This window comes from Genypterus blacodes, unplaced genomic scaffold (genome assembly GCF_046128005.1).
Source record: "Genypterus blacodes isolate CSIRO-AG114 ecotype Tasmania unplaced genomic scaffold, CSIRO-AGI_Gbla_v1 ptg000499l_1, whole genome shotgun sequence".
Classification (NCBI taxonomy): domain Eukaryota; kingdom Metazoa; phylum Chordata; class Actinopteri; order Ophidiiformes; family Ophidiidae; genus Genypterus; species Genypterus blacodes.
The window spans coordinates 1-10,000 of NW_027467258.1; the positions used below are offsets into that span (position 1 = coordinate 1).

Consider the following 10,000-nt stretch of genomic DNA (forward strand, 5'->3'; position numbering starts at 1 on the left):
TGATGATGAGGTTAATAACAGTGAAATAAAAAGGAGCGACAAATGATCTTCAGGCAACACACTGTGCCCCAGTCTGTCAGATCACTTTTCATCTTCATCACATCAGAGCAACATGGAGTTCAGTTTGAATTGCGCAACATGGATTTGTTGCTTGCAGTCTTGCAAATGTGTGTAGAAGAACAGAAGAAAAATGAACAGATTTGGAGGAGAAACTGAAATACTGTCATGGTGGCAAAAATGGATTTGTGAAGCTTCATTGTAAAGAATTGGCAGAAAGGTCTAATATCCCAACTTCTCATCTATGGACAAAATATTAGAAACACCTTTCATCATAGGGCAATTAACTATGACACCTAAACACACACACACACACACACACACACACACACACACACACACACACACACACACACACACACACACACACACACACACACACACACACCTATCTGACACATTTTCAGTATCACAGCGGTAACAGTTATATCAAAGGTGTTACATTTTGAGTGTACATGTATATCTAATAAAAGTGTGTGTTCTGTGTATATAGTGTATTTCTTTGCTCATGTATGTATGCTGTGTATATGCTGGGTCCAGGTGTATCAATGCGTGCAAATCATCCTACAGTGAATTCTTTCATTTTGTTGAAAATATGCCATAAGCTGTGAAGCAGAGGTTTGAAGTGAAATGCAGGGATTTGTTATTGTTTTGCTTCCACTGAGGGATTTGGGTTGTTTCTGCGAGGAGACACTTTCAACAAGCTCCAAGTTTGAGTTTCACAGGAACAAATGGAGCTGGCAAAAAGATTAAGACAGAAAAAAACCAACCCTGGCATGTGGCGTTATTTAGAGTGTGTAAATGTCGATGTTGTTGAATTCATCATGAGCTGTTTTCATTTCCCCACAGTGGCCCAAGAGGTCGCTGTAAACTGTTTGAAGCAACTGCATGTATAAATAGACACTGTTCTCCAATTTATGTCATTACAAAACTCCCAAAAAGATCAAATCATAGCATAAATTCTTGTTTTATAACCTGTTACCATTTCAATTCCACATCACTTATGGTGCAGAACACAGTGTTTATCAAGAAAATGCAAAGTAATTCAATTAAATTTATTATTTTTGCTTAAGACAGCAAATCAAACCTTTTTCATGTAAATGTTTGTGGACAAGGGTTCACTAATAAGAATAGACAGCAGGGAAAAATTGAAGAATTGAAATGTATTAATCTACAATTTTACGATTACAATTGTATTACAATTAACTCAAATAAACACTGTCTTATCCGAGCTCAAACTTGATGAAAGAACAAAGAGAACTTCAAACCTGAATCTAGGAGTTCACAATTAAAATGTATATTTAGTCACCAGATCTATCAAAATATATTGGAATCATTTTCGAAATGAGTTTCTGCTCTGAGCCACGCAACTTTTTAATAATCTTATTAAATGAGACAAGACAGGACTATGTTGTTTGAAGTAGCAAAGGTTAAAAATGTTTTTAATGTTATAATCTAAAGTTCAAGTGAAGCAGAACTCCTCTCCTCTCCTCTCCTCTCCTCTCCTCTCCTCTCCTCCTCTTAGCCTTCGCCCTTAGATAATTTACACCAAAATGCCTACGAATGATTATTCACAAAAAAGTCACAAAGCATCAAACATCCAATTCTGCAGCTGTGTGTCTCATCAGATCCTGCAGGCCCAGTATCTGCACGCTGACATGAGACGGGCGCTGTCTGCTACATTCAGAATCAGCCCCCAGTCACATCAAGTTTAAGTTTTCAGGTATAGGGATGTATGTGCCAGTACTGTCAGCGCACTACATCTGAGTAAGTACACCAAGCCTCCAAATGAGCGGCGGTGAATCGAGGTTCGGCTTTCGGGAGATGTGTTTCACCAGCAGCACTGAACTCAGGCTCAGCATATAGTATAACATATATCTGAGTGCGTGTGTGGGTGCAGAAGGCCCTGATGAGGAAACATGTCACCAGTCATACTGAATGTGTATGTATGTGTGTGTATATACTGTATGGACGTGTTTGTCTTGAGAAAATTAATATTGCAACATAATGAAAGGCTAGTAAGTCTATAAATCATACCTACTCTCATACATTATTGTAAATCTATCTAAATAACAGTTACAAAGTGTTTAGCACACACACACACACACACACACACACACACACACACACACACACACACACACACACACACACACACACTAACTTAACTGAACATAATTATGTGGCACTAAACAAAAGTTTGAGTTCTCTCACTTAGCCAATATGGAGGTGCAACAACAACGAATGCAAAATCCTTGGTTACATGTAGGTGTGTACATGTATACACAGCTGGACAAACATGCAATGACATCATCCATGCAAGCAAACACACACGCACACACATTCACACAGACACACGTACACACATTCACACAGACACACACACACACAGGTACACACAGGTACACACACACACAACACAGGTACACACACAACACACAGGTACACACAGGTACACACACACACAACACAGGTACACACACAACACACAGGTACACACAGGTACACACACACACAACACAGGTACACACACAACACACAGGTACACACAGGTACACACACACACAACACTCGGGTACACACACACACAACACAGGTACACACACAACACACAGGTACACACAGGTACACACACACACAACACACAGGTACACACACACACACAACACACAGGTACACACACACACACAACACACAGGTACACACACACAACACTCAGGTACACACACACACAACACACAGGTACACACACACAACACTCGGGTACACACACACACACAGAGCTCAATCAAACACTGGAGGCCACCAAGTCTGTGCCATCACAGCTTCTTAACTGACTAAACAAGGAGAGCACAGGCTGATTGAGCCGTCACCATGGTGACATCAGCAGGCCAGCCCAGCTGTGTAGCTTGTGTAGGTTGCGTAGCTTGTGTAGCTTGTGTAGCTCTGTGATTGTTCTGATTGTCTGCTGCCTCTCTGGTTCTGTTCCTCAGATCGGCCCGTCCAAGACTCTGGACTCGGCCAGCGCCCATTTTGCTGCCTCAGCTGTGATCAGCGCCCCCCCGCCGCCGTCTGGCCACGCCCCCCCTGACAGTAAACAGTCAAAGTGTAGTGTGAACGGAGTCGTGCACGCCTCAGGTGAGTCCTGTCAGCATGACGTCACTCTCTCTCTGCTGACGTGACGTCTGAGCGCTCTGCCTTACTTCCTGTCGCTCCACAGGGACGCCCAGGCCGTTATACTCCACTGGCCCCGCCCACGCCGGGTCGGGGGTTTCGTCTCGGGTGTCGTCTTTGGTAGCGGGAAGCCCCGCCCGCTCGTCTCCTCAGTCCCTCCCCCACCAGCGGAGCCACGCGGGCGCCGTCTCCCCCACGCCGCTCCACCACCACAGTGCCCGGCCCTCCGCCCCCCGCCGTCTGCCTTAAAGCTCGCCACCGTGGCAACAACGCTGGACCATCGAGACCACCGGGGAAACAGAGCCCCCCCTGCAGGCAGCCGGGCCAGGTACGCACACGGAACAGAACCGGGACCGTGACTCACGCGTGCGTCTCTCCTGTCTGATTGTGTCTCTGTGTGTTTGTGGCTTCCAGGGAGGGAAACGAGCCGGAGAGACTGGTGAACGGAATATCAGAGACCACGCTGGCCATGGAGGTCACATAGCATCTTCACCACTCCTCCTCCTCCTCCTCCTCCTCCTCTCTGATCTGACCGCTGAATGTGACAAACTGACCTCCATCAGAAGAATGCAAGGACCTGTACGCAACCGAGCATATCAGAAATATTTTAACCCCCGTGTCTATATTGTAAATGTACATTTTGTAAATTAGGACTCACTACCTTGTAAAATAGTTATATTTGTATCATTAGCATTTGTTTGTTTCTTCTTCTTCTGTTACTTGAATCCAGGCAACGTCATCGTCAACCAATCTGACCCCAAACCTGCAGCCCCCCCCCCCCCTCCCCCGACCCCCCTTTCTTATTTATTTCACCATGTTTACATTTTGTACTTCATTTTTAAAAAAACTCCTGATTATGTGTGCAGAAGACGAGGAGCGGTTTTTTGTCTTGTAAGCATCGAGTTTCATCCTCAGAGGAGGAAACTGAGCCTGATTATAATTTGGTTTCACAAATTGATTAGATGTTGGATTTCGTAATTGGAATAGTTGCATTTTTTTTCAGTGAGGCAAATATTTTCTGTCACTTTGTTTGGTGTAACAGGAAATAGTTTTTTTTTTTTTTAATGTTTGGTTTCCACTTGAATTTTCCAAAAATGGAAAAAAGATTCAAGCCATCGACTTCACAGGAATCAAATTATTTAAAATAAAAAAAAACTCTATATGCATCTTTGGAACCATCAAATGTAAAAGAGGAGGAAAAGCTTTGGTCTAGGACTTTAAACAGGTAGGGACTCTAAGCCAATGAGAAGCTAGAACACTCCTGTAAACATCAGTAGCTCCTCCTCCTTCAGGCCGGGCGGAGAAAAGCCATGGATTTCTTTTTCTCTGTATTAAAAAAATGAACATGTTGTGAAAAATCATCAACTCTTTCCTCAGACAGATTCCTTGTTACCTGTTCTTGGATTGTTTCAGAAAAAGAATGCTGGGAAATAAAAATGCATCTACAAAGTAAAACACTCCAATGGTCCAAATACATCAGAGACTGAGAGGCTAGAGTCTCTGTCTCTCTGCCCTCCGCTCTCTCTCTGCCCTCCTTTCTCTCTCTCTCCTCCCTGTCTCTCTGCCCTCCGCTCTCTCTCTGTCTCCCTGTCTCTCTGCCCTCCTTTTCTCTCTCTCCCTGTCTCTCTGCCCTCCTTTCTCTCTCTCTCTCCCTGTCTCTCTGCCCTCCTCTCTGTCTCTGTCTCTCTGCCCTCCTTTCTCTCTCTCTCTCCCTGTCTCTCTGCCCTCCTTTCTCTCTCTCTCCCTGTCTCTCTGCCCTCCTTTCTCTCTCTGTCTCTCTGCCCTTCCTTCTCTCTCTGCCCTCCTCTCTCTCTGTCTGCCCTCTGTCTCTCTCTGCCCTCCTCTCTCTCTGTCTCTGCCCTCTGTCTCTCTCTGCCCTCCTCTCTCCCTCTGTCTCTGCCCTCCTCCCTCTCTCTCTGTCTCTGCCCTCCTTCCTCTCTCTCTGTCTCTCTCTCTGCCCTCTCTCCCTCTGTCTCTCTCTGCCCTCCTCTCTCCATCTGTCTCTGCCCTCCTCCCTCTCTCTGTCTCCCTCTCTGCCCTCGTCTCTCCCTCTGTCTCTCTCTCTCTGCCCTCCTCTCTCCCTCTGTCTCTGCCCTCCTCCCTCTCTCTGTCTCCCTCTCTGCCCTCGTCTCTCCCTCTGTCTCTCTCTCTCTGCCCTCCTCTCTCCCTCTGTCTCTGCCCGCCTCTCTCTCTCTGCCCTCCTCTCTCTGCCCTTCCTTCTCTCTCTGCCCTCTATCTCTCTCTCTGCCCTCCTCTGTCTCTCTGCCCTCTGTCTCTCTCTCTCTGCCCTCCTCTCTCCCTCTGTCTCTTCTCCTCCTCCCTCTCTCTCTGCCCTCTGTCTCTCTCTCTGCCTCTGTCTCTCTGCCCTCTCTCTCTCTCTCTCTGCCTCCTCCCTCTCTCTCTGTTTCTCTCTCTGCCCTCCTCCCTCTCTCTGTCTCTCTCTCTCTGCCCTCCTCTCTCCCTCTCTCTCTGTCTCTCTCTCTCTGCTCTCCTCTCTCCCTCTCTCTCTGCCTCCTCCCTCTCTCTCTGTCTCTGCCTCTCTCTCTCTCTGCCCTCTCTCTCTGTCTCTCTCTCTCTGCTCTCCCTCTGTCTCTGCCCTCCTCCCTCTCTCTGTCTCTCTCTCTCTGCCCTCCTCTCTCTCTCTGTCTCTCTGCCCTCCTCCCTCCCTCTCTCTGTCTCTCTCTCTCTGCCCTCCTCTCTCCCTCTCCCTCTGCCCTCCTCTCTATCTCCCTCTCTGTCTCTCTCTCTCTGCTCTCCTCTCTCCCTCTCTCTCTGCCCTCCTCCCTCTCTCTCTGTCTCTGCCTCTCTCTCTCTCTCTGCCCTCCTCTCTCTCTCTGTCTCTGCCCTCTCTCTCTGTCTCTCTCTCTCTGTCATCCTCTCCCTCTGTCTCTGCCCTCCTCCCTCTCTCTGTCTCCCTCTCTGTCTCTCTCTCTCTGCCCTCCTCTCCCTCTCCCTCTCTCTCTGTCTCTGCCTCTCTCTCTGCTCTCTCTGCTCTCTCTCTCTCTCTCTCTCTCTCTCTCTCTCTCTCTCTCTCTCTCTCTCTCTCTCTCTCTCTCTCTCTCTCTCTCTGCCCACCAGGCAGTGGCCTAGTGGGTAGAGATTCCGCTTGGGAACCGAAGGCTGGCCGGTTCGAGGCCCCTGCCGAGGTGCCCCTGAGCAAGGCACCGAACCCTCAATTGCTCCCCCCTCTGCGAAGGGTGGTAGTGTAATGTAAGTCCCTTTGGATAAAAGCGTCTGCCAAAATGACCGTAATGTAATGTAATTACATTACGTAATTTAATGTCTCCCTCTCTGCCTCTCTCTCTCTCTCTCTCTCTCTCTCTCTGTCTCTGCCCTCTCTCTCTGTCTCTGTCTCTCTCTCTCTCTGCCCTCCTCTCTCCTTCTCTCTCTGCCCTCCTCTCTCTCTGTCTCTGCCCTCTGTCTCTCTGCCCTCCTCTCTCTGCCCTCTGTCTCTCTCTCTGCCCTCTGTCTCTCTCTCTGCCCTCTCTCTCTCTCTGCCCTCTGTCTCTCTCTCTCTGCCCTCTGTCTCTCTGCCCTCCTCTCTCTCTCCCTCTGTCTCTGCCCTCCTCCCTCTCTCTCTGCCCTCTGTCTCTCTGCCTCTCTCTCTCTCTCTGCCCTCTCTCTCTCTCTCTGCCCTCCTCTCTCTCTCTGTCTCCCTCTCTCTCTCTCTCTGCCCTCCTCTCTCTCTCTGTCTCCCTCTCTCTCTCTCTGTCTCCCTCTCTCTCTCTCTCTCTGCCCTCCTCTCTCTCTCTGTCTCCCTCTCTCTCTGCCCTCCTCCCTCTCTCTCCCTCTCTCTCTCTCTCTGTCTCCCTCTCTCTCCGCCTCTCTCGCGCTAATAAAACTCCATCTCCCAGGGTTCCATGCGGCTCTCTGTTGTGAGGTGGAGCAGCTTGTCAGCATCCTCATCTCTCGCAGCAGCGTCCTCTCTCTCTCTCTCTCCTTCCCTCTGCCTGTCTCTCTCCTCTCTCTCTGTCTGTCTCTTCCTCCGTGTCTCCTCCGTGTCTTCGGGGCAGCTCCTCTCTCTCTCTCTCCCCCGGGTTCTTCCTTTGTGTGTTTGTTGTGATGGCGGACGCGGCGGAGTGCGGAGTGAAGGTGATGTGCCGCTTCAGGCCGCTGAACGACGCGGAGCGAAGCCGCGGAGACAAATATGTCCCCAAATTCAACGGAGAGGACACGGTGATTATAACGGTGAGTCCAGAGCGACACACACACACACGCACACACACGCGCGCGCGCAGTTCAGACTCTGTCATGTGTTTTTTTTTCTTCAGTTGAGAGGAACAAAGTCTGTCCTTCTGTGTCCAAACACGGAGGACAGCAGAATGTCCAATCATCCATCCTCTCAGAGACAGAGGGAGAGAGAGAGAGAGAGAGAGACACACACACACACACACACACACACACACACACACACACACACACACTCTCTCTCTGTCTGTCTCTGTCTCTGCCTCTGTCTCTGTCTCTGCCTCTGTCTCTGCCTCTGTCTCTGTCTCTGTCTCTGTCTCTGTCTCTCTCTCTGTCTCTGTCTCTGCCTCTGCCTCTGTCTCTGTCTCTGTCTCTGCCTGTCTGTCTCTCTCTCTGTCTCTGTCTCTGCCTCTGCCTCTGTCTCTGTCTCTGTCTCTGTCTCTGCCTCTGCCTCTGTCTCTGTCTCTGTCTCTGTCTCTGCCTGTCTGTCTCTCTCTCTGTCTCTGTCTCTGCCTCTGCCTCTGCCTCTGTCTCTGTCTCTGTCTCTGTCTGTCTCTGTCTCTGTCTCTGTCTCTGTCCCCGTGCTGCAGCATCTTGTGTGTCCCTCTAAAGATCACATGTTCTTCTTGATCAGAGGATCAGTCCGTCTGAAGGGCCCAGAGCCTGAGCTTGACCCACATGAGTCCCACAGTAATGAGCTCCTTAGTTACATTTTAGCAGAATGTCTAAGGAACAACAGATTGAGGTTAGGAGGGTCGATTGGTAAGTTCTGAGCCTCAGCCAGGTCAGCCAGTGGCACCACACACACACACACACACACACACACAGGCTGACCTGGGGTCATATCGGACGAGGTCATCCTTGGGACCAGCTCAGCCCGGTTCAGACCAGTTTGATTGTTGTCTCTCAGTGGCATGGTGGGGGGGCAGGAGAGCAGGTGGTCATGTGACAGCAGCCATCATCTCTGCTCCCACTGGGATGCAGTTTCCATGGTGACTGGCATCTTATTGAGAATCTCTCTGACACACACGCACACACGCACACACACTCAGCCTCAGCCTCAGTCAGAAGTGAAACGTGTTTGGATGAATTCTGCTTCCTCTCTGTTCCTCCAAAACAAAATCCTCTGGAATCTTTCCTGTCAATCACAGAGCCTCACTGTGTCTGTCTGCCTGTCTGTCTGTCTATGCTGCAGCGCCGCCTGGAGGCCATTAGGTTCCATGTTTGACCTGTGTGTGTGTGTGTGTGTGTGTGTGTCAGGGGAAGCCCTACGTGTTCGACAAAGTCCTGCCACCCAACACGGACCAGGATCAGGTCTACGACACCTGTGCCAAGCAGATCATCAAAGGTCACAAATACACGATCAATACACAAACTCATCAGTATTCAGTCTGTGTGTTTGTGTACACACACACACACACACACACACTCACTCACTCACACTCACTCACTCACTCACTCACTCACTCACACACACACACACACACACACACACACACACACACACACACACACACACACACACTCACTCACAACCCACACCCCTGCCTGCTCTGTTGGTTACATGAGGTTGCTGGTTCACTTCCCTTGTGCCTTCAGTCAGACTGTCACAGTAGCACCAGTGACCCGGGCGGTGACTGAGGGGAAACGGCGGCCGGTGACGCTGTGTTTCAGATGTGCTGGGCGGATACAACGGGACCATCTTTGCATACGGACAGACGTCCTCAGGGAAAACACACACCATGGAGGTGAGAGTGTGTGAGTGTGTGTGTGAGAGAGAGTGAGAGTGTGTGAGTGTGTGAGTGTGTGTGAGAGAGAGTGAGAGATTGTGTGAGAGAGAGAGAGAGAGAGAGAGAGAGAGAGAGAGTGAGAGTGTGTGAGAGAGAGTGAGAGAGTGTGTGAGAGTGTGAGAGAGTGTGTCCGAGTGTGAGACAGACAGACAGAGGTCCCGCCTCCTGGCCCCTCATCTGTCCCTGTCTTCCTGTCTTCCTGTCTTCCTGTCCTCCAGGGGAAGCTCCACGACCCCCGGCTGATGGGAATCATCCCTCGGATCTCCAGAGACATCTTTGACCACATCTACTCCATGGACGAGGACCTGGAGTTTCACATCAAGGTGACGGCCAGGACCCAAACCCTGGACCCCCTCAGTCCAGTCCGGTCCAGCAGGGCTTAAGTCCAAACCCACATCACAGCATGAGGTTGGAGACGCTGCTCTCTATCACAGTGAGACTTCCTGTCTCACTGTCTGCAGGCTGTTAGCCCGTCTGGTCCCGAGCTCACAGCAGCTCAGACTGTTACACAGATCAGGTTTTGTCTTTCTGTAACAAAATTGAAGCCTGATTTTATTTTTTTATTTTTTTATGAATATATTTTATTTACGAAAGCATCTGGTATTACAGTGAGAGGACAAACAGAGACAACGGGGACAAACAGGGACAACCGGGGACAAACGGGGACAAGATATTAGTAAAGATTTCTTGAACACACTGTAGGTTTTTTCTGAATGCTGTCACAAAGAGACACACACACACATGAATGAGTGGAAGACTGAGGGACGTCTGTCCTCTGCGTCTCATGATCA

At 49.5% G+C, this 10,000-nt stretch overlaps 1 protein-coding gene and 1 long non-coding RNA gene across 2 annotated transcripts in view; both read left to right on the forward strand.

Annotated features, from left to right (window-relative positions):
• The first annotated feature begins 3,460 nt into the window (after nucleotides 1-3,460).
• On the forward strand, nucleotides 3,461-4,635 carry LOC142990298 (uncharacterized). The gene is made up of 2 exons (XR_012960771.1): nucleotides 3,461-3,559; nucleotides 3,646-4,635. It is a non-coding gene; the product is annotated as an uncharacterized LOC142990298 (long non-coding RNA).
• Nucleotides 4,636-7,293: 2,658 nt separating this feature from the next.
• Nucleotides 7,294-10,000, forward strand: part of LOC142990297 (kinesin heavy chain-like) — an 11,045-nt gene continuing 8,338 nt past the window's right edge. Inside the window, exons 1-4 of the mRNA XM_076140036.1 lie at nucleotides 7,294-7,419; nucleotides 8,680-8,767; nucleotides 9,094-9,167; nucleotides 9,428-9,532. Of these exons, the coding sequence (XP_075996151.1) occupies nucleotides 7,294-7,419; nucleotides 8,680-8,767; nucleotides 9,094-9,167; nucleotides 9,428-9,532 (393 nt within the window). The remainder of the gene's footprint in view (nucleotides 7,420-8,679; nucleotides 8,768-9,093; nucleotides 9,168-9,427; nucleotides 9,533-10,000) is intronic.